The following is a 27,070-nucleotide window of genomic DNA, read 5'->3' on the forward strand; positions in this document are numbered from 1 at the left end:
GAAGTGGCTTCCTGGTTTGTATCTCTTACACAGCTGAATAGATCCTGGAAACGGCTGACTCCATCCATTTTATATTTTTGTCTTAATAATCAAAAGGGAACCTTCTGTGATGGTGGCCATAAAGCGCCACTCTGTCTGCTGTAATTATAGGCCACAGGCAAATAATTTCCTATGTGTTCCGTGTCTTATGATCGTCTAGTAGACCAGAGGACTAATTGTCAAAATAAGTAGCTTGTAGAGTTTCAGCTTTAGCAGTGAGCATGGTCCCCAATTATTTTGCAGTCACCTAATGTTTGTTACTGTGGCGTAGAAATAGACAATACCCCACACACTCAAATCTGAGCTCTTCAAAGGTATGGAATAGTGTTTCACATGCCCCTGTCTCCTGAGTTCCAGGTACCTGCATGTGTTATGTAAATGAGCAGAGGGAAAATGCTCTTTGTCATGTGAGCTGTGACAGAAGCAAGGTGTCTTCATTCGTTTCCCTTACTTCTGCTATTCTTTCTACAGTTTCTTTCCTATGTCTCCTTAGGTTGTGTTTCCATTCGAATGAAAACAACTCAGTTTAGGTTAACCTAGACTTGAGTGTTTTAGGATTATTGGGGACATTTTTAGGAAACATATAGACCATGTGAAAGTTTTGGCTATCTTGTACAAGTAATTCTACAGACATGTGTACACACCGTAGGTTACATGTTGAGTCTTCTACATTAGGGAAAAGAATAAGAAATGACTGTTTTCACTGTGAATTTATTTTCAGTGTCCTGAAAGATACAATTTGAAATCCAAAACTTCATTTTTACGGAAGTGTCTTGATATATATACTGTCCGTTTCATGCAATCCACCCTCCTAACTTGTATAATTCATTGGTTGATAGCATAATCTCAAAAGTTGTGCAGTTGCCTTTGCACGTTCAACTTTAGAAAATTTTCTTCATCGCAGAATGTCATCCAGTACTCATTTTTTCTCAATTCTCCTTTGTCCTGTGACCAATCCCTAGCAACAGAAACCTGTATTACCAATTTATTGACTTTCTTCTGTGGAGGTGTATATTCCTTACTCTTCATATGAATGAATTTGTATAACCCATGCTCTTTTGTGCTGGTCTTTCACTTAGCATAATATTATAAGTGACATCTGTATTACGTCATGTTATAGCACTTCAGTTTTAATGCTGACTAGCATTCCATTGTATGGACAGACGTATCACATTTTTAATATCTATTCACAAGTTGGAATTTGGGTTGTTTTGACTTTACTGGCAACTGTGTACTTATTTTTGAAGAAACAATTTCTTAGTTTCTGTCATTGGAATACAAGAGGACATAGTATCACATATGACCAGGGTGTTTAAGGGTTCATCCCAGGAAGTGGGAAATGGGCCCTCAGGTTAAGTTTATTAGATGAACATATGGCCTGATGCCCAAGGAGGACTCAAGCTGGACCACTCAAAGCTTGAAGTTCTGACTCTCCTAGAGGTGGTTGAGCATTCTGCTGACCAGAGATAATGAAACTTTGATATTTTCCTGTATTTGTCTGAAAATTGAAAGATACTTTTCCCAGTGGTGTTATTCCTAGGGGCTTGACTAACTTATCTCCAGTCTTAGTCGGCCTTTTGGTTAGAGAAGAATAGGCACTATCATGTTTGTCTTGAAGGTTTTTTTTGCTGGCCTTATTTCCACATAATGTGACTAGGATTTCTTATGGACTCCTTTTCGTTTGTTGAACTGATGATAAATACATTTCTCCTATAAACAACAATGTGTATAATAGACAATAATGTGTATGGTACATAATTGTGAATTTTTGAAGAATGCGAGTTGGTAAAGACAGAAAGTAGAGCCAGTTAATATTGTCGAATTCTTTTCTGTTTTCATTTTTTGGGGTTTTATTTTGTCTTATTTTCTATGATCAATGTGTCAGTGGCATACTCAGAAAACACAGCACATCTAGACACATTGACCCAGTCAACTTGACCAGAGCATGTTATTCTAACAGTAACTTAATGGGTATAATCTGGCAATTTTGGTGCACACCTACCATATTTAATTAAACCCAAGGAGTTCCCATCGTAATGATTTTAACTCAGTAACTTCATTTTTTCTAAATGCGCATCCCTGATAAACATTACTAAAACACAGATGGTAGGAAATGCATAATAGTTGCAAAGTTTGGAGGTAGTAATTTCAACATGGCTAGAGGCTAGGATCCAAGTACACACCAGGCAGATTTAGCAGGCTAAATCCCTTTCCTAGCACTATATTTACATTTTCTACCAAGCTCATTACATCTTCATGGATTGCTTTCATTTAACGCTATCTAAGCACTATTTTCTGATAGGGAGATTACAGCACACCTGAGATTTCAAATTCCAAAACAAAACAACAAAACAGAGAGAGAGGGAGAGGGAGAGGGGGGAGAGAGAGAGGGAAGGAGGGAGAGAAGGAGAGAGAGAGAAAGAGAGAGAGAGAGAGAGAGAGAGAGAGAGAGAGAGAGAGAAGAGGAGAGGAGAGGAGAGGAGAGGAGAGGAGAGGAGAGGAGAGGAGAGGAGAGGAGAATAACAGCAGTTGCAACAATAGTAATAGTAACCAACTTTTGTGGAATACATGGTATGGGCTAAGCTTGGCATATGATTTACATACAGAATACAGACCAGAAATACTGACGGCTTTTTAAATCTCATAATGAGATTATTGCTTAAGTCAGTTGCTTAGTTTCAGCAGGGAGTAAATCAAGGTCTTTTTAGATGCCAAGATTATCTCTCAAATCCTGCTTTAATTCCCTCCTCTGCCAAGCTTTGCGAAAGACAACAGAAAGACAAGGTGTCAAAAAGTTATTATATTGCTCAGATTTTTCCCTGATGTTTTTTTTGTTCTCTGTTAATGCTTTGACATCTATTTTTAAATGTATATATTATTGGAAAAAATATCTCTTATTCTAAAATCCAGTAAGTATTAAGTTTCTTCTAGAAGATTTGTCTTTAAACGTAGTAAATTTCAGTTGGAAAGGGGTGGAATTAAGAACTCTGTGATTTCTTCAAAGGGGGGACTCTGTTAAGCAAAAAAAAAGGATTAGAAATAAGCCTGGGGGCGTCCTCCCATTTTTACTGTTTTGCTCAAGGCAAGTCTAAAATATGCATACTCTTATTTCCTACTCCATGAGATTCTCCTTAATTAACATTGGTAATGCCAAGTCAGATGAATATCTTCTTCTGTTTGGTCTAGGGGCATTTTTGACTTGGCGCTTGATTAAGTGTTTTGATATAGCTTTAAATAGTTGAGTTATGATGGAAAGGGTTTATGCAGTTTCCAGTTTTCAAATGCATCATTCTGTATGCCTTTTAAAAAAAGGAAGTACTAACTCACTAAGTGTATAGTGACTCTTATAATTTTATATGATTTATTATATTTGCTTCAATAAAGATTTTGGTGGATATGTTTCCATTGTTTTTAATATTGTATGAGGGTGGAGCCTAATTTCTCTGTTCTGTTCCTTTTACATGTATACTACATATATACTCTATGTGATCTTAGACTTTATAAGAGTGTAACATACAATACTGCTTAAGAATTCACTGATCACTGGGAAAAATGCCTTTATTTACTTATATAATTATATAACTGTATAATTACTCTTAGTAGGGGAATTCTATTTAGATAATAAATGACCTATGTTAAGTGGAAATTACAAAGGCCTGTATTTTTCTTTATCATATGTGGTAGGTAGCATTGCCATAGAGATACTTGGAAATTACTACTAAAAAGTCCAAGTGCTTTTGCGTTTCCAACTAGTAGAGGTGAGGCAATAAGGTCATGCCAATTTGAGTCATCTTTTCTGTCCATTAGGTCTTTAGGAAATTTGTTAAAATGTAAATGTGTATCTGGGCATCCATGTTTGTATACTTATGACAAAATGAATCAGCTCCAACTGTGTAGTTGTAGTATGGAAGGTTGTTTTAGCTCTACGGAGAATAAGAAATTAATAATGGATGGGAAACATTTTTTTAGCATGACTGGCTACAAGAAGAAATTGTAGTGACAGAAGCCTTGTGCAATGAATTTGAATTAGTGTTCTTAAGGGAGATACCAGAGAAATACAATTTACAAGATAATCAAGAATGTAAATAGATTCTCTGTGGAGTTATTATCTGATCCCTGACATATATTCATCTGTACTGAAATCGCTCCATGACTTCATCCTAACAATTAGAGTATCAGTAGGGGTGAGATGTACAGCTTCAGGAAACTGTTATGTATCAGTTAGCAATAGAAATTGGTAAGCAGCTATGAAAATGAGTAAAGTGTGTGTTGGTGCCAAAACATTAAAACAACTCACCTTGGGAGTCAGCACATGTCTATGACACCCAACATTTGGATGTAGAGGGAACAGAGCCAGAGTTCCAGGCCAGTTGGTACTGTATAGCAAAACATTGTCTCAAAATTGACCTCTTATCTTAGAATGGAAGTTATATAGTAGTGTCTTATCAGTCATTTGTAGTTCTGAACATGCATTATAAATACTGTATTTTAAAAAAAATCTAGAGGCTGGAAGGATGGCTTAGTGGTTAAGAGGATTGAGTTTAATTCTCAGCACCAATGTCAGGTAACTTACAACTACCTCTCACTCCAGCTCCAGGGAATCAAGAATTGTTTTCTGATCTCCACAGGAGCCTGAACTCATGTATACATAGCCACTCCCCTATAATTAAAAATAATGAACCTTAAAGAATTCTATCATTATAATATACTTCAAAGGTATATGAATAATTTTAACTTTGAGAACACAATGCATTGAGCTAAGGATCTTTGTTGATGAATCACTAGCAAAACTACAACCAAACAACTCTGTGACTATGATTTTATTTGTTCTAAAACATTTGGTAATCCCCGCATTATGGCACATGCTTCTAATGCAGAAGGATTGTGAGTTCTAGGCCAACCTGGCCTGCACATTAACTTCTCAGGAATCCTAAACTGCATTATAAAGCCTTGTTTTAAAACCAAAACAAAGCAAAACAAAACCCCAAACCAAAATATCACTTAAACTCATCTCCACAGGGCAGGAGAGATACTCAAGGGTTTGGGGCACTGGTTTCTCTTCTAGAATACCTGGGTTCAATTACCAGTACCCACATGCCAGCCTACAGCCATCTGTAACTCCAGTTCCAGGGAATCCTAAACCTCTTTTGGCCAGGTATACCATATATGCTCATGGTGTACAGCTATATGTGTGTATACATACATATATATATATGTACACACACATACATATTTATAGGCGTATGCTCATACACATAAATTTTTAATTTAAATGTTTGTAAAAGTCATTTCCAATTCAACCTCATATGCTTTACTGCTTCTTGATAGATCTCCTGAATTTTTATAAATACTTTAAAAGATAATTTAGATTTAAACAATTTTGCATTTTATTTAGTTGTTAGCCAAGAAACTAACTTTTTCTGTAGGCTGTAGGGCTAGCCTGGGCTATAGAGTGAATTCTAAGGCATCCATAGCTACAGAAATGAGACCTTGTAAAGAAACTTTCCTTGAGTAATGCAGAACTCTTGTCGCAGCAAGATACGCCACCTGAAAGCTTCAGAATTGTAAACCATATAATCAACTTGTTTACTGAACTAAGAGCTATGTGTTTATCACATTTTTATTGAGCAGGAGAATACTTTCTTGACTCATGTCACTTTGGAGTAGTAAACTAATAAAGAGAACCTTGACTATATATCTCCAAAATCCCTAATATCCTCTGATTAAGATGAGATTAGCTCTTATATTAAGGAATCTTCCTTTGTTCCATTTATCTAGTAGCAGTTAATATATGAAATGAAAAATGAGAAAGACATAGCTGGATTTTAAAACTATATAAATGTCTCTGTGGATCAGAAATGGCAAAAAAATATTGCTAAGCAAATAGTGGAGAGCAATAAGTGAAATGAATTTGTGGTCTTCTGGCTCCTGATATCATAAAACTGTTTAAAATTCTTTCTACAAAGTGGGTGATCAGAATCAAGATTACTATTTGTATGTATGTATGTGTGTGTGTGTGTACACATACACACTTTTACTTGAACATGAGCATTTTGATTGCTTTACTGAATTACAACTTAAATACAGACATGAGCCTAATGCATAGACCATAGGACAAAAGAATGTAGTGCGTAGGTGAGCATCGCAATCTTTTTTATTTTATTTTATTTTTTATTGAAAAAAAATTCCTGCCTCCTCCCAGCCTCCCATTTCCCTCCCCCTCCTCCCGCCCCTCTCCCCCTTCCCCCACTCCTCTCCCCCTCCCTCTCCCACACTGGAGCATTGGACTAAGCTCCCAGAGCATCGCAATCTTGAAAGCAGTATCTGAAGCAATCTACTTACTGCCTTGTGGTGAGATGTGTGATGTCTGCCTCATTCATTATAGGTGGCAATAGAAGATATGGCTGTAGACTGAAATGATGAATGGTGGTAACTGCAAAACCACTGCACACACACATACACACACAGAGATGGGGGAGGGAGGGAGGAAGAGGGAGGAAGAGGAAGAGAAAGGGAGGGAGGGATGGAGAGAGGCGGAAAGAGAGAGAATGAGTTTAGAAAAAGAAAATATAAAGAAAAACATAGACATTTTTCAAGCATGCCTTCAAGCCAGAGTCTGAACAGAGACACTCATATGCTAAATTACAAAAAGAGAGGCTTGTGTACAACTGGAACCCAAGGAATATGTCCCCAGATGAGATAATCTTCTGTCAGCACTTTCATGAGAACATAGTCATAACTTTGTTACATTACCCAGAAATAAATGTATAAAAACAGTGTGCTTCAGTGAAGAACATGAATGGTGACCCAATTTGGTAGAAAGAAGCTTTAATAAAATTTTACATAAAAGTATCATCAGTTGTACCGTTTCAAGGAAAAAAGTTTTCTTTAATATTTATTTATTTTATGTGTATGAGTATTTTTGCTTGCATGTATATAAGTGTATCAAATGGATGCCTGGTGGCCATGGAGGCTCAGAAGAGGATGATGGATCCCCTGAAATGGGGATTAAGGGCGGTTGTGAGCCATCGTGTGGGTGCTACGAAACAAATCTGGGTCTTAAACACTGAACCATCTCTCTAGCCTCAAAAGTAGATTTTTGTTTCTTGTTTTGTGTGTGTCGTGTGTGTGTGTGTGTGTGTGTGTGTGTGTGTGTGTAACTGCAAGGGAGAAGGAAGATGTGATGTGGAATGGGCTGTTCTGAACACATGCTTAGTTTCCTAGAAACATTTCATTGATGACTTGATAAATGCTCACAAATGGGACTTAATTAATGTAGACAACTACATACATCTGGTTCAGACCCAGAGGGACAGCGTATCTTGCTGAAAGAAAGTAAACCTAACTTCCATGAAGCTTTCATCCCTGCTCTACTAATGTAGATTGCTATGAATCACACCTTACAGACAGCTCTTGAGGGTTGATTGCAATAGGATATTCCTCAGTGCCGACTGACGATTCTATTCCTTATACATCAAAAAAGGTCAAACATTGATGTCCTTCATGATTTTAACTAAATTCCTGAAAAGTTTGTGCTACTTGGTACAAGATAAGTTTATAAAAAGAATGGACTACGAGTATATTAGGTCTTGTTTTTGTCTCATCGTGAAATCTACCTTTCTGACACTGAATTTTTAGGAAATCTTGGCATCCCCTGTTCTAATATGGAGCACAAAATATTTCCCTAATGCTCTAACTCATTCATGAGATTAGCTTACTGGATTTCCATTTAGTAGAAGACCTCCTGCTTGCTCACAGCCTGTATCTCTTTATTTATCTTGCCTGATGAAACAATATCTATGAACAGCTGAAATCTTTAATCTTATTTGCTAGGTTTTGTAACTAGAAGAAAGCTATCAAGAGTCTATCCAGTCAAGTGCCAAGTTTCCTCATTTTTAATTGTATTTTCAGTAAATCCTAAAGCATTGGAATATTTGTATGCTGTAATATTGTGGATTAGTTATAGAGGGAAAAAATCAATAGCAATCTAAGTCTTTATGCATATAACTGCATAATCCCCACATAAGTAGGTTGTAATGGATTCAAAAGGGGAAACAAACCATTTGTATTTCAACATTGCTCTAAGAAATTGACTAGCTGAATGGAATCAGAAATTTAGTAAACTTACCTACAATGTAAACAAAATTAATGCACTCTAGGTATAGATACTGTCTTTTGAAAAGCAACATATATGTTTTTTGTTGATGTTGCTTTTTTGAGACAAGGTTTCTCTGTGTAACAGCCCAGGTTATCCTGGAACTCACTTTTTAGACCAGACTGGCCTTGAACTCACAGAGGTCTGCCTGTGTCTGCCTACTGAGTGCTGGAATTAAAGGCATGTACCACCACACCCGGCCTCATATATGCATTTTTAAGTACCCATTTAAAAAAGTGATTATGAACTATACTTAGATTATAGTTGGACTAGTATCATACAGCTATTCTCTGAATAAAATAAAACTGAATTAGAAACTATACTAAAATGATTAGTAAAGTGGTTGGAAATATAAAATCTGTACCTCTAAATCACTATTGGTTGAATTTGAAAATCATGAACATTACAAAATAAGCAACTGAATTAAGTAAAGAAATATACACATATATAAAATTTTGATGCCCAGAATTGAAAAAGTATCTCAAATGTGCTTATTAAAAAATAGTAAAAGTAAAAAGTAAGCATTAATGGTGGCGCACACCTTTAATCCAGGCACTGGGGGACAGAAGCAAAATCTCTGAATTTGAGGCCATCCTAGTCTATTTAGAGAATTCCAGTCCAGCCAGGGCTACATGGCAAAGCTCTGTCTCAAACAACAACAAAAAGCAATCGAAAGCAACGAGGAAAAAAGTGAAATACACAGTACTGTAAATATAAAATATTATAGAATAAGACAATAATAATGAGGAGCTTTATCCCATTCCTGTGTGAAAACTCAATTATATGAACAGTTCTTCCCAGTTTAATATCTAAATTCACTATAATTCAAACCCAAAATATGATCATGGATTTTCCTGAAATCTGACAATTCGATACTAAAATCACACAGAAGACCAAAGAGATTAGAATAACATAGATAATTTTGAGGAGGAATAGAGTGGAAATGGGAATCCATACCAAAGAGCAATTGATCTGAAGCTATGCTAACCAATGGAATAGAGTAGAGAACACAGAAACACAACTGTCTGTGGATGGACATTTGATATATTGCACAGACAATGACAGAAACCCAACACAGTGAGTGGAGTTGCTCTGAATGTTTATCAGTGAAGGGAAAGTAAAATGAGATCATATATTCACTTTATACACAAATTCGGAGCATGGGGACCTTGGGGGAGGGTTGGAGGGAGGGGAGCAGAGAAAAATGTAGAGCTCAATAAAATCAATTTTTAAAAAAGTAGATTTTGGAAAAGTTAAAGCTTCAAAATTTAAAAAGTACAAAGTTAATATTTTTTAAAAAGGACATGCTATTTATTTTGTGTGTGTTTTGGCGGAATGTGTTGCAATAGCACATACCCGGATGTCAGAAGTCAAGTTGTAGAAGTTCGTTCCCTCCACTATTTGAGTCCCACTGGTTGAATTCAGATCATCAAGTTTGACTGCAAACCTTACCTGTTAAGCCATCTCTTGGAACCATGGGGTTTTATATAATTTTAACTTTTATTGAAAATAGATTTTTTATACACTAAATTCTGATCAGAGTTTCTTCTCCCCCAACTCTTCTGAGATCCTCCCCAGCCACCCAAATCCACACTCTTTCTTTCCCTCATTAGTAAACAAACAGGCACACACACACACACACACACACACACACCAGAATAGGGAAAAACTAACAAACAAACAGGAAAAAATGAGCCAAAGGGAAAGCAGAAGAAACACATACAGACACAGACATGACCACACCATAAGACACAAAAATCCCACACAAACACAAAATCAGAAACCATAACATATAAGTAAAAGATCTGTGAGGTTAAAAAATTGAGCACATAAAGCATTTTGAGACAAAAAAAATACCTTCAAAAGTACCATTGAATTTGTTTTGCATTAGCCATCTACTTCTGGGCATTGGGCCTGCCTTTAAGTGTGGTTTGTGTACCCAATGAGACTCCATTGGAAAAAAAAAACTAATTTTTTCCTTTGTGACCTGTTGTCAGTTGGAGATAGCTCCTGGGTTAGTGATGGGTGTTTGTCCACTTCCCTGCTCAACACTATGACCCCATCTGGCTTAAACCACTGAAGGCCCTGTGGATGCTGCCACAGACTCTGCGAGTTCATATGTGTGTCAATACTACTGTATATGGAAGGCACTTTTCCCTCGGTGTCTCCTCTTCCTACTGCCTCTTTCAACCTTCCGACTTCCTCCTCCACAAAGCTTCCTGAGCCCTTGGGGAGGGGGAATTTGATAGATCCCATTTAAGACTGAGTATTCCAAAGTCTCTTACGTGATGCACATTATCGAGTTTTGAGTCTCTATATTTGTTTCCATGTACAGGAGAAGGAGCCTTCTCTGATGGTGGCTGGGTAAAACACTGCTCTGTTGATAAATCAAAATATCATTGAGTCATTTTATTGCTATGTTCCTTTAGCACAATCGTATTTGGTTTTCTCATGGGTTCATGGTCTATTTAGTCTTAGGTTCTTGGCCACTTGAGCAGTACTGGGCATGGGGTCAATCTTATGGAGTGAGTCTTAAATCAAATTAAATAGTCGTTGGTTACTTCTACAACTTTTGTGCCACTATTACATCAGGTTATGGTGCAGACAGGTCACCATTGTAGATCAAAGAGTTCGTAGTTGGGTTGTCACTTTCCTTTCTGCTTCGGTAGCATGCAGAGTATCCTTCGGTACCTTGAACACCAGTTGGTATGGGTGAAGGCTCTAGTTAGGCATCAGTTTGATTTCACCACGTCTAATGTAAATCTTGTCATCAACAATAAGGCCTGACCCACAATTTTAAGTTTTATAATGTAACTCTAAGAAAAATTATCTGAAGCCAAACATAAAAACAAAAACTGTGAAAAAATATGTTGAAATTTATTTTTATACTATAGAATGTTCACAAAATTAACTGTACACCAAAATATAGCAAGATATGCTAAAAAAATAGCTCAGTAGTTAAGATAATTTGGTTTTGCAGAGGATTAGCTATTAACACCTGCATGGTGGCTCAATAAAGTAAAATAAGTAAATCTAAAAAAATCATTGCATGAACTAATGTGTACTATATACATATATATATATATGTATATATATATTACCTTACAAAAAATAGGCATCTGTACTATATCAATAACTTTAATAGAGGAAAACAATTTTCCCAGAAGTCAGATCCTGTCTACAATGTCTCAAGGCTTGCCCATGATGACCTAATACATGCAGCCAGGTTTTACCCCTTTTAAAGGTTCTTCAGCCTTCCCAAAAAGCACTAGCGGCTGGGTACAATGTGTTCAAAAACATGCATATGGGAGACATTTCACATTTCAATTTCAACTGCCAGTTATGACAGAAGTTCAATTCATCAGTGATCAGAAATGTGAAGGTTAAAATGTAGCCATCAGATGGTCCAAAATGTGAATGTCTGCTAATACCAAGTTGTTTATAAGATTGTGGCAAATGGAATGCTCCATCCACTACTGCTGAAAGAGTAAATAGATAAAACCATTTAGGAGAGCGAGCACTTCGGCAAATCCCACATCAAGATGTGTTTTAGAGACTCCTTTAAACCAATATCCAAAGAAACTGCTATAAGGAAGTTCATTGCATCGTGGTTTGTAATAGTGGAAAACTGAAAACTTGGACATATTCAAGCAACAAGATAAAACCTTAATATCAATAAAATAACAAATTATTATGTACCAACATGGATGCAACTGCAAAAAATGATGTGGAAGGCAAAAAGCACCTCATAATGGTATGTATATTCTTCAGCATAAAGTTCTTAAATGTAAGATTTAAGAACATGAAAAGTAGTGATGCTAGATTGAATTACATGAAATGACTACTTTTTTTCTAAGTAAAGAACAGGCAATAAGTGCATCTTAATTTCAAGGTAACACATGGCTCCATGCATGGTATTGATGGACATAGGATTCAGTATGGCATTATTTCCTTAGTGGTGATGCTGAGGAGAGTATGGTATGGATTTGGTAAGGTGCACTGGGGTCATTTTAGGTTTGGCTGCTGTATTTTACTTCTTAAAAGAAAAATTGGAATGTGCAGGACCCTGGGTTCTATACCAGCATAACATGCATGCTTGCATGCAAAAATAAAAAAATCCTCTAAAACCGAAAAGGTTTTGCAGAAATTATGGCAGGTGTTAAATTTATTAAAGCAAGATGATGAATACATGGTGTACTCTTTGTGTGTGTGTATGTGTGTGTGTGCACGCACGCGTGCATTTATTCTTGTAAATTTTTGTTGACACTTTTATTTTTTAAATTAAAGTCTGAATCGAGGCATAAAATTTTAATCTCACATTATAAAGAAATACTTACAAAACGATGAAATCTGCTGCTGCTTACTTATCTAAACATAGCACCCGTGAGACTATTAGCATGACATGAAAACTGAAAAACATCTCTCCTCACACACCAGTCGAAAGCTTCCGATTTTGTTTTGTTCCTTTAGCATCGGTAAGATCATCCTCATACAAACCATTCATTAGTGCCTGTCTTTTGCTTGTTCTTGTTTGGTGATGGTCAGTTTCATCTGTTTGCCAGTTATATGGAATCTGGGGACGTGACTAATATTTCTTCCTTTCTTTCTTAACTTCTGATACATATAGGAACCTACAAGCAGAGTATGATCGTCTGAAGCAGCAGCATGAGCGTAAAGGCCTGTCCCCACTGCCGTCTCCTCCAGAGATGATGCCCACCTCTCCCCAGAGTCCCAGGGATGCTGAGCTCATTGCGGAGGCCAAGCTACTGCGTCAACACAAAGGACGCCTGGAAGCCAGGATGCAAATCTTGGAAGACCACAATAAGCAGCTGGAGTCTCAGTTACACAGACTGAGGCAGCTCCTGGAACAGGTAAGGCCCCCACCTCTCTAATATTGGCGAGTTACAAACTCTCACTTTTCCTCTTTTAAATAAAACTAAAACACACAGCTCAGGTGTTTGTACTGAAGCTTTAAAGTACTTGTCAATATTTTTTTTGGTATCATTTTAATCTCCCAATATGTTTTCGGTTTTTGTTTCTGTTCATTTGTTTTTACCAATTGGAAGTGCATTTTATAGGGAAATGCCAGAAGATTTCCATTCATTCTCTGGGAATGAAGTTTTGACTGGTTAAAATGAATTTCTCTTATCTGACAGTAGTTATATTTTGTAGTATACCTTTGGGGTTTTTCTTCTCCTAACCCTAACATAGAATTTAAAGATTTATGCCTCCACTGGGAACATAGGAGGATACAGCATTAAAACAGACCCGAGCCAGGCAGGCTCCAGGTTTTCTGAGCATTTCAAATTTTAAAATAATGTTCTTTATATTGTGTTACTTATACCTCTCAAGACTATAAACTCTCCATTACTCTTGGGAGTTTTATATTTTCTCTGTCCTTACATGGCCTTCTCAGTGTTTTAGCCTCTTAATTTGCTGACTCCTATTCTTGTCCTACCATATCTATATTTTTCTGCATTTTTATAAATGCATTTTATAAATGCAAATGCATATCCATGAATTATATCAGCAATAAAATATCCCACATTCCCCAACTTCTGTGTGGTTTCTAAGTAGGAATCGTGATAATGTCTGAGTCCTGAGTGTCTATAACGTTCCTATTTTTTGTCTATAGTGTTCTTTTAGTTTTAGTGAGTTTATTGTGAAAAAACACTACTTTTTTTCTGTCGCATACTTTAGCCCCAGGCTGAAGCTAAGGTGAACGGCACCACAGTGTCCTCTCCTTCGGCCTCTCTGCAGAGGTCTGATAGCAGTCAGCCTATGTTGCTCCGAGTGGTTGGCAGTCAAACTTCAGAGTCTATGGGTAAGTAGCAGCTATTTCCAGAATTAGTTACCCTCTGTGTCTGAGAAAATTATAAGTTCTGCTACCAGTTCAGATCAGGAAGTAAATTGTCTAATACTAATATCACACATAGCTTAGAAGGCAACTTCCCACTCTCTCAGGACAAAGCAGAGCGGCACTGTAGTTCCTGACAAAGCGAGACTTGATGACTGCTCAATATTTCTGAAGGATGCCAAAGGGCGGATCAGAGAGCAAATATATCCTGAAGTGTGTGTTATATACACATAACATCCACACATATATGTTATATATGTTATAGAACTTCTGTCGCCAGTCCGCTAGCCAGTAGTGAGCAGCGTTTTGATTCAAGAGGCCGAGTTTTCTTTTGGAACAGCCCCAGCTGTGACCAAATGAGACAGCGGGGTTGACCTCTTTCCGACCCTGAATGAGCGAGCGGTGTATTAGGTGGCTGTAGCTCATTCCGATTCCCATTTGTTGTGTGATATTTGTGCACGGATTTTGCTTACTAATAAACGGTAAAGTAATCCTTTGACCCTTCTTCTCAAGTAGGACTAGAACAAATGAAGGTATAAGGGTAAGAGGCTTGGCCCAGTGGCAAGAAACAGCAAGCAGTATGATTAATTAAATAAACAGCTAAGACTTCAAGCAAAAGATAGAGAGACATCAGTCTGCAGAGGAAAGACGAAATCACATGAAAGGGATGTTTAGCTCATCTCATGGCAGGGAGCTTTTGAAAATCATTTCACAGGTGAGAATATCTGAAAAGATATTTCTTAAAAGATATATTCTGAAACCTGCACCTGCCCAAAGGAAAATATTTCGAGACGGATTCACCAGTTAGGGGGTATTTGTTTAGGCCAAGATATTTGCCTTCCAAGGGTCCACAATTGAGAGATATGGGAGGAGCCATCTATGAAACTATTCCATGTAAACAGAGTTTCTAGGGCCTTGAGACTGGCTGCAATGTGTAAGGGGGAAGAAATGAAGAGAGAGTTGGTTGTCAATATAAAGCAGAGCTTCCCCCTTTCCCTCATCATCGTTGTCGTCGTGGTGTGTCATGTGCCCCCCCCCCCCCCCCCCCCCCCCCCCGCTTGCTATGGATCGAATAAAGGTCCTTGGGCACAGAGTTGTACTTCCAACCCCTTTATTGTATTGTTTCTAAAAGATGTATATTGGTGTGTGTGTGTGTGTGTGTGTGTGTGTGTGTGTGTGTGTATGAGTGTCTTCAAAGCCTAGATCTGCTGGAGCCAATATTACAGGTAGCTGTGGGCCACTGACATGGTTGCTGAGAACTGAAATCTGGTCCTCTGCTTTAACCACAATCATGGAGCCATCTTTCTAGCCCCCAGTAGTGTAACATTTGATTGGTTTTTGTAATACATTTGAGAAATGGCAGACTGCTTGAATTAAAATACATGTCCGGAGATTTGAGTGTTGAAGGATAGGAGATGAGAAATCCATAACCAAGATATCTGGATACAATGCTTTAGGGAAGACCTCTGCTCTGTTTTCCTTCATGTTGCTATGACAAAACCCAGGAACAAAAACAAGCTAAGGGAGGAAAGGGTTTATTTCAGTTTATAGTTTATAGCCCCTCATTGAAGGAGGAGGTCAGGGCAAGAATTCAAACAGGAACTTGAAGCAGAAAGCAAACACAGGCCCAGACCCACACTTAGCGAGCTTTCTTGTAAAGCCCAGGACCCTCTGGCCAAAGAATGGTGCTGCCCACAGTAGGCTGGGCCCTTCTACGTCAATTAGCTGTCAGAATTTCCCCCGCAGACATCCCTACTGGCCAGTCTGTCGGAGCAATCTTTCAACTGAGACTCCTCTTTTAGGTGGCCCTGAGCTGTGTCGTGTTGGCAGGTGCAGCTAAGTAGGACAACCTCCATTTGAGCAGTTAGGGCAGTAAAGGACTGAGATGTAGATATGGCTTCAGGAAAGATATCCTTAAAAGTATGAAATCTAAATGAGCCCAATGGAAACGAAAGTTAATTACTGCTGATTAGATCACAATGAGTGATCGACTGTTTGCAGAGAAGGGAAGTTGATCCGTGCAAAGGAATGAGAATTAGGGAAAGGGAAGGAAATTTTAGAACATTTTGTATTAGTTACTTTCCCCATTGCTGAGAGTTATCCCTGATAAAAAGCAGCTGAAGGGTGAAAGGGTTTACTTGGGCTTAGTTTGAGTCTACCAAAGTGTGTGACTGCAGAAGCTCGGGAAAACTGCTCGTGTTCCATCCATAGTTAGGAAGCAGAGAGAAATGATTGCTGGTGATTAGCTCACAGGTCTCTTTTCTGTCTTCAGACCAGAAACCCAGTCAATGGAAAGAGACCACCTACCTCAGTTAACTAGTCTAAATCCTCCTCACAGACATGCCTACATATTGTCTCCTAGATGGTTCTAGAGTCTGCCCAGGTGACAATTGACCCTCACAATTCCCAAGCAGGAATGAGGGTTCAAGAGTTAGATGAATTTCTAGAGAAAATGGTAAGTGGTTAGTGTGGTCTTATATCCTTCATTCTTCATCATGGATGCCTGCACAGGACAGGCTTCTAAGAAGTCTATAGTTGCTGATGGATATATGATAAAAAGAAGAGTAGAATGAGGAGCTCTTGTTTGGTATCACAAATGGCTACGACGGCACTTGTCAGACAATGCTCATTGTTTTTCCTGTGCTGTTAGACAATCATCTTCCATGGATGCCACCAGTATTTGATATATTCCCTTCTTTTCTCCTCTTGTATGAACGAGTACGCATGAATCAACCCCATGACTTTAGTTCTTTTCCCTGGGTCCCAACCTCTCCTTGGGATTCCCACTACTTCCTGGAAGATCTTGAGGTAATAACATACCTGTTGTACCAGACACTCTGGAGCCTGACCATGGCAGGATCGATTTGAGACCTAACTGAGCAACATAGTGACACCAAGGCTTAAAACCACCAATGTCCCCACATCAATATTAACTCATATAAAGACTTCTTGATTGTTTATACTCCGAGCCCTGTTCAGGAATTCATGCTTGAGATAATCCGATAATCCGTCGGTTGGACTAAAGAAAAGCAAAGTGCCTAACTCAGACTGTAAGGGCAGAGAGGTAAGGCTGAAGGTCTGAATGACTCATAAAAGATCGGGAGATTACATTCAATTTAGGTCTGGTGGTCTGGTGACTCACACTTGGAATCCTAATGGCTGGGAAGCAGAGGCAGGGAGATTGCTGCAAGTTCCAGGCCAGCTGGATCTCCATAGCCTAGGCTAGCCAGGACTACAGTAAGACATTGTCCCCAAAACTGAGGTGGGTATGGGGAAAATGCGAATAGATAAATTGCGGTCAGAGGGGTGAGACAGTGGTCATGAGAGTTAAATAGTGTGGTATTAGGGATGAACATCGTTTCCTGCGCTTCCTACATTTAAGCACTGAAGGTGTAGGTTTTCCAGTCAGCCTCTAAGAGAGATCACTGAAAAGGTTAGAGTATACAGAGCTCATGCTGGGATGTGTAAAGGATTGAGCAATTCATCAGCAGGGTGCTGAGATCACGGGAGTGATCACAGAGATTCACACACGGTGACGAAAGTAGACGGGGGCTCTAAGAAAGTAAGTATGCCTGAGGAAAGAGAATAGTTGAAGAAAATCTAATCATGGTCAAGAATCTGGAGCAGGACAGAGAGCACATCCAGGTCCAGAGAAGCCAAACTTTATAGGAAAGCCAGGGCGCATTTGGTCTCAAACAGAAGAAGATATATTTGATGTTTTTCTGACTTTACCACACCTCAGTAATGTGGGGACATCTCTGTCCGATTTTCCTTTTGCATATGAGGTCTGAATACAGCTAGTGGATTGTTGGAAGTGTAAATGATGGTATAGACATAACAAAAATGCTGAACACCTTTAAATTCTGGAAACAAATGAGCTTTAGCATCTCTGTTTCAGGGTTTTCCTTTTTTATCCCCTTGAAGTCCTGCATGAGAAATTCAGTCACATATTTTAGCACGGAGCCTCAGAACTCTGGATGCTTAGAAGCATTAATTATTTAGGTTGTCAACACCTAGGAGGCTGCATACCTGTTAACGCACTCAGTCCATAGCAGGCTGTGTTCGGATGATTTGTAAATCGGGAGTATTATGGCAGAGCTGAATCCAGGGATAGAAGTGCTATATGCGAGCACCTGAATTAGGGTAAGAGGTAACTTGCCTATATAGAATTGATAGGATATGTTATAATATTTGTTTTCCAAAAGAAAAGACTAAATTCAAAGTTGTTTTGATTTTGTTGTTTTTTTTTTTTTAGGCGCGCACGTGTGTGTGTGTGTGTGTATGTGTGTGTGTGTGTATTTATTGAGCCATGTAAGCCAATTTTAATAAAGGGGACGAGGGCAATTTTTATATTTTTGATTTTAAGTCTAGCCCTTAACAGCTGAGTCATCTCTCAAGCCCAGGAGAATTTCTTAAATGATGGTGACAGGTATTTAAATTACTGTGATATGTGTTATTGTGCTGTGAATGTTTGAGATGTGGTAAGGATGATATTGACTAAAGTTATAGCCTAGATAAAGTATTCTTTAAATATACAGCCCCAGTGATTTTCTTTCAAGTGAAGTTTGGGAGAAGCCATGCCAACCAATCCGTCTGAAGAATTCAACTAAGTTGGCCCTCCACATGTGCAAGTTCTGTACATGGATTTAAGCAAGCAAACTTAGAAATAATTGGAGGGTGCTGTTCATTTGTAATGGAACATAGATATTTTGGGGTCATTATTCCCTGAATTGAGTGATAATAATATAACAAATAATTACATAGCGTTTATGTCATATTAGGTGTTATAAGTAATGTCGAGATGATTTAAAATAGATGGGAGGATGCATGCAGTTTCTACGAAAGTACTTTATTTAAGGGATTTGGATATTAGGGATTCATGGGTTTGATTTCGATGGGATACTGTGTTCAAGCTACCCCAGATGCAGAGTATCTCCAGATGCATTGTACCTCTTCAGATCTCAAAATACTAATCCCTGATAAGTCTTTTTACATTGTATGTATTCTATACAGTTGTTATGGGGGGAATTTGCTAATAGAATTTAAATTTTACTGGAAGAAACAAAGAAATATAAATTTACAAAAGTAGGTTTTTTTTTACATTTCTGACCTCTGTATACTCATATGTGTGCCTTCCTAGCAATATCCAATAACTCCTTACTTTCTCAAACTTACTTTGCTGAAAGTATTTTCTGTTTGTTTATTTAAAATGTCATACGATTCACAAACATTCAAAATAGATTTTATTATTAATATTAGAGATTTATAAGCTTTTTTCTGTTTTTTATTTGGGAAAAACTCCAGATTTCTAGCAAGTTTGCCTCCATTGCTTTATATCCATTTATTTATGTATCATTATACTAATGTTTTGTTTATATTGACATCTACTTATATATCTAAGATGACATCTGTATATACTCTGTTCACTCATTCACCTTTTATGTGAATATTTATTATGTTTAAATTGTTTGTTGGTTTATTTTACTTCATTGACCCATTTAGTGTCTGTTACCCAAAATGACATTTTTATCCAAAAGACTTGAATACATGTCTTTTAAGATGAAAGATAATTTCTTACATAACCAATATAGAATCATTACGCAAGAAATAAATTTTAGGGCCAAGACTAAATCTCTGGTAGAGTTTTTATCTGCTATGTACAAGACCCTGAATTCAATGTGGAGCACCACAAAATCAAATCTGACTCAGATGCATCTCCCCCTTTTCTTAGAGTGTTCACCACTCCTTTATATGCCTACATAATTATGAGTGCCTCTCAAAGCAGGCATTGGATCCCCTGGAGGTGTAGCTACAGATGGTTGTGAGCTACTAACATGGATGCCTTGAACTGAATTCAGGTCTTCTGAAAGAACAAGAAGCACTCTTAACTGCTAAACTATCTCTCCAGCCCCTTAAATTTTTTTGTAAAGGCATTACAAAAGAAACCTGGTCCAATATCTAACAGCACAATTCTAGTACTTTATTCTGACAATATGAATAAGCATATATTAATTGTATAGTGATGAGTTTTTTTTTATTTTTTGTTTGTTGTTTTGGTTTTGGTTTTTTGAGACAGGGTTTCTCTGTAACTTTGGAGCCTGTCCTGGAACTAGCTGTTGTAGACCAGGCTACCCCCAAACTCAGAGAGATTTGCCTGCCTCTGCCTCCCGAGTGCTGGGATGAAAATTGTAACATTTTTATACATCTGAATAAATAAAGTGTTTTGATCATAGTCACATCACTCTTTGCTTCTAGCTCCTTCCCCCTCCTGCTCTCCCTCTTCTCAGTCAGGGGGCTCCATTCAGGCTTCATCTAACTGTCTCAACTTTTTCAGTATAATCTGATAGATATTAGATGCTAAAAATTCTTCAGTTAGTCTATTTACTTCTCCCTCTGTATTTATGTGATGGACCTGATTTCAGTTCTTACAAAGGGGTGAGGTAATCCATCCTGAGAAATCTGGAGGATATTTTTAAAAACCTGCAATAGCAGAATAGTCTTGTTTATATACAATTTAGGGTGTGTTCTGTGCTCTAAACATATTAGAATAGTTATTAGATCAATACCTGAGTGCATGCATAGCTCCCTGCATTCAAACCCCAATACCTCCAAAACTGTTTAAATGCATCCAATTACCACTGTCACAAAAGCTTACTATTAAAAACAAGCCAATTTTGCATTTGAACTTAACTTTTGTTTGAGACAGGTAATAGTTTTTCTGTAAAGATGAACTTAGCTGACACCATTAGCTTATACATTACAGTTTGATCCTTGAAGATATTCAGGAACACTACTGCCAATCACACCATTGAACTGTACCTGGGTCTTTATACAGTACAATGAAGTTCCTAGAACTCAGGTATGATGTAATTAAACTGTCAGATATATTGACATCCATGCTGAATGTTTCCGCTCGTTCTGATTTAATCTGTAAGACATCCTGTCATGAACATGGACTTGTTGCCAATAAAAATGCCTCACCTTTTCCAGTTCAACAACAATTTGCATCAGTAATGAAACATAAAGATGTAACTGGCCCTGCAATTGGCCAGGGTTGTGTTTTTTTCTGGTAATATTTTATTCATCCCATCTTCATCAGATAGTAAGTATATTAAAATGCAGTAATAAATGAGCTAGAAATACTAAATGCCATTTTTTTCTTTTCTGACAATAGAAACTTAAAAATGTACATGCATATGTATATCTGTGTATATGTTCACACATGTGTGCAGAGAGAAGAGAGAAAGATCGGGGAATCTAGTATCTTGGTTTACTCTTTTGTGACCTTCATTCTTTGCTGTGTCTTTTCTGTGCTTAGGATTTCAAAGAGCTTTGTTCTGGCCTGAGACTCCCCGAATCAGAGGCTTTTCTATCCATTCCAGCTTATGAACCCTTCATTCTGGGAATGGCATGCGAAATCATGTCCACCTACAATATGATTTTCTCTTAGCAAATGATCTTTCTGCTTGTACTTTTAAAACAAGGTTGAAAACCCAGGAATGAATGCAGGATTGTACTCTCAGCTGAAAATCCAAGCTTGGCATAGACCAAAGGCAATGAAAAGAATATGTAAATCATTCCATCACTACCTCCCAAGTCATTTCCAAGCCACACGTGAATCTGAGCTTTCCTTAAGCCCATTCGCTATTTTTGACTTGCATGAACAAGGCCTTGCTTTCAATGGTGTGCTTCCAAAGTATTTTCATGATTGGGAGTTTAATCACCTCGAAAAATAACTTTCAAAGAACCGTCAGAATTCAAATTAGTTTGGTTTGCACCTAAGAAGATTTCCCATTACTGAAAATATTGTTTGAGTAGAGACAATGATCCACGTATTATCGACAACAAATTCCCTGTTCAAAGATGATAATGCAGTTCTAGGTAACAGAGAATAAAGAGCATCCCTCCTCACTATTCCCTGTCTACTACCCTTAGAATACTAATGATAGTATTTATTAGTTCGTGTACAGTGTTTATTCCTTTTATTACATTTGACTTGAATGTTTCCTTAATTTTGGTTTTGTTGTTGTTAATTGTAAAAGACTGGAAGCCCCAGTTTCTCTTTCTCTCTTATTGCCTTTATGGAGTAATTCCAATCTGCCACATTCTTGTTTTTCTTTTGTGCTAAGGAAACGTATTACAAGTGTGTAATAGTAACTGTTTTTTTTTTTTTAAAAAAGCTTTCACATTTCTCAATGGACTTCAAGAAAAGATGTTTTAGTGACTTTATGTTAATGAATGAGTACGGACAGTTTTCTTCTCTAAGAATAATAACACAGATAAATTTCCATGTGGATTTCCACACATTAAGGAAGTAGTTCCTAATTATAGAGTTTGAGGAGTTGCTTAAGGATTTGTTGTTGTTGTTGTTGTTGTTATGAGCAAACAAAATGAGCTTACAGTTGTCTGTAAAATGCTCCTTGGCCCTCGCCTGTGTTTGCATTCAGCAGGAGTATGACAGCTATTCCTTGTTTCTCTTTCACTAAGGTGAGGAAGATCTTCTGAGTCCTCCCCAAGATACAAGCACAGGATTAGAGGAAGTGATGGAGCAACTCAACAACTCCTTCCCGAGCTCAAGAGGTAAGGACCTAGAGCTCCAAGGGAGTCCGACTTCGCCATTCCCATCCATTCTAACTGATGTGTTTCTGTCCGTTGGAAGACAGCACATGCTGGCAAAATGCCAATTTGGTTTCATTGATGAAACTTTGTTCTCAGAAAAGACTTCTGGCTTGGTGTATTTTGAGTTCAGGTACCTGTGTGAATGAATTGTTTCTGGAAGGAAGAATTCCACCTTGTACAACATGGTTCAAACGTTGATCCGAAGAGCTAATTACATGGGATCTTTAAGAGCAGTTACTATATGATTTTCCCCGATGAGAAAATTAGTGTTCTATGGCACCTTTGCCAGGGATGTAAGGCTACAGTGTAACAGCGAGGCCTAGAAAATGCCTGAGAAGTGATAGTGATGGGGATTCTGGCTGCCCTTTGTGTTTGAAAACTGAATCATACCCCATCCTTTCAATATAGAGATAATTAGCTCTCCATAGGGAAGGCTATCGGCTTTTTACTTCCTTGCAAAGAAAGGCATTCTTTTTCTCTATCACATTGACCTTGTACAGTCTTGCACCCCCTACAAAAGCAGGACTTTAGGACACAAATGTTCCCCCGTGCCTGTATTAGCGGCAAATGGCTTACTTCATCCAAAGAGATATTTTACTGCTCTTGTTATGGCTTATTACCTGACACAGTCACTGAACCACCCCCCATCAGCCTGCAAAAACACAGTTAAGGTCACCCGTGAGCTGACAAAAAGAAAGTGCAGAGAAGCAGAAAGGAGGAAAAAGAAAGCCTTGTGGCCAGTGATTAGCACCCCTAATGGGCAGCCTAGGCAGGGAACAGTGGTGGAAAAATCGGAGGGCTTTGTTTGTCTCCATAAGGGCAATAAGGAGGGTCTTTTGAGTAGTGTGTTTTCTCTATCTTTTTGTTCGGTGTCAGTTAACAATGGCCATTTCCTAGCTGTTTGATGTGTGAGTGAACGTTGTACAGTGCACATTAAAAGCAATAATGTTCTGGTAGAGCGTTGCTAAGGAACCATCAAGGAAGCTAATTTTAAATGTCTGTACCAGCCATCTTTTGACTGCTGAACACCACTGTTTGATTTTTAACGGATGGAACTCTTCTCTGTCTTCCACTAACCCCTTGCCCCATCCCCATCCTAACTCTTTTAGGTATCTCCTCTCGTTAGTTCTCATTATTTAGAAAGAGAAGATTATATACCAGCTTGGGAGAAATAAAAATGCCTTCGCCTTTGTCATCCTCACTTTGTCCTTCCACATTTTACTGATTTTACTAGTCCCTACTATGTAGCAGAGAAAGTGTTAGGAAGGCAAAGAAAGAACAAGTTCCTGGTTTTCCAAGAACTCACGTTTCAGGGTGATGCAGTACTCCAAAAAAGTTCAGAACTTGATGCATTAATACAGTTTCTTTAGTGGGCATATATTTCACAAGAATGAATTCCTGAAGCAGTCTGCATGGGAGGAAGGAATTAGACTATTGTAGAGGTTTCTTCTTCAAGGTGGTTAGATGCTTTGGGGCTGGAGGCATCTACAACACATGTAGTCGCCCCTTCATCTTTCCCTAAAGATCATAGGCATGTGCTTAACCCCAGCTTCTTGAACTGGTGGCCTGCTTACCTGCTCTGTGAGAGGCTAAATGCTATTCTGTTAGTAGCCTGGACATTTTTTCTACATCTAAGCCGCAGGAATATAGCAGAGAAGACACGAGCACAAGACCCCTGGCTGAGGTCTACTCTGATCAGCTTGAAAAGGAAATCCTTTGTCTTAGCCAGCTGCACCCCACGTCTAGAGTTCTCACAGGTAGACTATGTGGAAGATGCTTCCTGAGACATGAAGAATATACCTTTCCTACTGTCATATTTGCAGTTCACATGCCTAGAGTCAACATTTTCTAATGTAGTTTTGCTCTGCTTGTTTTGGGACCCGGGGAAGCTCTGTTCAGCCTACCTGGGTCATGTTATTAAATTGGCACTTAAGGAATAATATGATACCCTAAATACTGATTTGAGTGCTCTAATATGGGAGAAAGGACTTATCTCAAATCTGTCCCACTGGCTTGAAAAAAAATTAACTCATTCTTGGAAGGCACTAAATTGTAAGATAATAAATAGCTAAATTCTCAGAGTATTTAAGGAGGTGTGTGTGTGTGTGTGTGTGTGTGTGTGTTATGAAGGACCTAGGACTGGAGGCCAGAGACTGGTGTGTTCCTCTAACTCTTTGCATTTTATTTTTTGAGACAGTTTTGCTTGCTGAAACACCCTCACAGGCTGAAGCCGCCTCGGGTTCACCTGTCTACCCTACTTCCCCTAGTAGTATGCTTATAAGTGCTCACCACTATACCCAACATTTATATGGGTGCTAGGAACCTAAACTCAGGTCTTCATCCAGCAGGCCTTGCTTGCACTCACTCAACTGTCTCTCCAGCCCTTTGGCTGGGCTTTCTGTGACGCTATGATCTTAGTATTTTTTTTTGTTTGCTTCCTGCTAGTTTAAGCATTAATATAAGACCTATGTGGTTGGAATCGTTTATTTGTACCTAAAAATATTTATAACTGGAAAAGCAGTGTGTGTGTGTATGTGTGCATGTGTGTGCGTATGTGTACACTTACGCTTGTGTTTGGTTTTGTGTGTAAATAGAAACAGCTGAATTAGGCAGAGACAGCATACCATTAGGTACGTATGTTAGGCTGATATTAAGAAGTTGCTGATAATCTTAAATCTGAGAATTAAAGACTCCCCCATTGGAAAAGCTTCATAAGGTTATCCAAGCTTCTTTGATACACTGAACAGTGGCCACCAGCCTAGTTGAATTATGTATTATGCATGTTTTCATTACAAACTAGGATACTAAAGTAAAGGCGGCTGCTTATGTGCTTTTATACACATATATAAATGTAGATACAACAGTTTCATTTATAGTCACATGAACATATAAATAATCAGAAACAAAAAATTTTGTTAAGCAGTACATGTAATGTCTTCTGTTTCTGTTTAATTTGCTCAGGAAAAAAATGTTGGTTACAATCTGCTAAATTTATCTTCTGATCCACTGTTAAAAGTTTTCTTCTCTAACTTGTCTCAGATTTCCTTGGCCATGTATGTATCTTTCAAAAAATAATTTAATTTTTTTAACCATACAAGTTTTTGCCAAGACTGAGCTAATGTCTTAGAGGACTTGATAGTCTTATTCTGATTCTTCTGTCCATGTTCCAAGCATTGTATTTCCAGAAACAAGCAAAGATCTTGGTTGCTCCAGTTATTTCAGACAGCTGTTTCAGTAACTCAAAGCAGATGTCAGAGCCAGAGGTCTGACATTTAGTGGAAATGGGTTATTAAAAACCGCCTCGTGGTTTGCTTTACCCTGCTAGTTAATTTCCAATGAGGAAAAGCTTTTTGTAGAAAGAAATTAAAATCGCCATAAATATAGAGAGTAAACAAATACGGTATGCTTTGGATTTACATCTATGTTCCTGCTTGCCACACGTGTGCCTTAAACCTGGCCCTAAAGGTACCTCATCTTTAGCTTTTATTTCCAAAGTGCTTAGAAGCACAAAGAAGCTAGGTTCCTTGTTCATAGCCATTCAGCAAGTTAAATTAGGCCTCTGATATTATCACAATGGTTTTGCTCAACTGTTATCCAAATTAATAAAGAGAGCATGTTGCTCCACTTAGTCCTAAGCCGTGGCGGTCTCTAGTTTGAATTTGGGGCAATATAAACTGCAGCACACCCCAAGGTATGGGAGCGTGCACATTTAACTCTGTGATTTTTATCTTTCCTCATTAGTCTTTAGGTATAGTTAGTTGTTCACAATTGGGTGCTCAGTGGACAGTCATCAATTTCTGTCTGGCCTAGTTCTCTATCTATAATCTGTCCCTCTTTAAGTATGGATAAACATTGAATTCTAGCACGATACACACTATCTACGTTAAGACACTCACTGAATCTCCACCATTATTGTATAGAGACACTACATGAGAAGAACAAGCAATACATACGATTTAAGATTGAGTACTTTAAGCAATTTATGTCCATGTATCTCTGACCATTTAGTGGTCTACAAATGTAGATTTCTATATACAAATGTGCACATTAACCAAAGAAATGCTTATCTGTTGATGTGGTATTGGACTTTATTGGACTTCCTAAAATGAGGTGCTCCTTTAGACAGATTAACAAATAATATTGTACAAGACAAGCTTAGTGATTAAGACAATCAAGAAAATAGTCCTCTTTGAGGATTTATTCTACCTCTGAAATTTCTTGCTTATTGATCTATTCCACAGAATTTTATTTCTAACAGCCATGGCATCTTTTCCTTTTTTATACCACTGCTGCCCAAATAAGCTCACATATATTCTTCCAGATGCCCCCAGATCAAATAGCTTTGTCAAACCTGCTATCTTTTAATATTCAGATCGTCTTCCATGGCTCTTTTATGGAGG

At 38.0% G+C, this 27,070-nt stretch overlaps 1 protein-coding gene across 7 annotated transcripts in view; it reads left to right on the plus strand.

Annotated features, from left to right (window-relative positions):
• Nucleotides 1-27,070, plus strand: part of Dmd (dystrophin) — a 1,091,134-nt gene that overhangs the window by 1,052,381 nt on the left and 11,683 nt on the right. For all 7 annotated transcript variants that reach the window (XM_050128228.1, XM_050128226.1, XM_050128227.1 and 4 more), the window contains 3 exons: nucleotides 12,822-13,065; nucleotides 13,895-14,018; nucleotides 22,539-22,631. In XM_050128228.1, the coding sequence (XP_049984185.1) occupies nucleotides 12,822-13,065; nucleotides 13,895-14,018; nucleotides 22,539-22,631 (461 nt within the window). The remainder of the gene's footprint in view (nucleotides 1-12,821; nucleotides 13,066-13,894; nucleotides 14,019-22,538; nucleotides 22,632-27,070) is intronic.

Source organism: Alexandromys fortis, unplaced genomic scaffold (assembly GCF_014885135.2).
Source record: "Alexandromys fortis isolate MF-2015 unplaced genomic scaffold, M_Fortis_MF-2015_v1.1 scaffold_265, whole genome shotgun sequence".
NCBI classification, from domain to species: domain Eukaryota; kingdom Metazoa; phylum Chordata; class Mammalia; order Rodentia; family Cricetidae; genus Alexandromys; species Alexandromys fortis.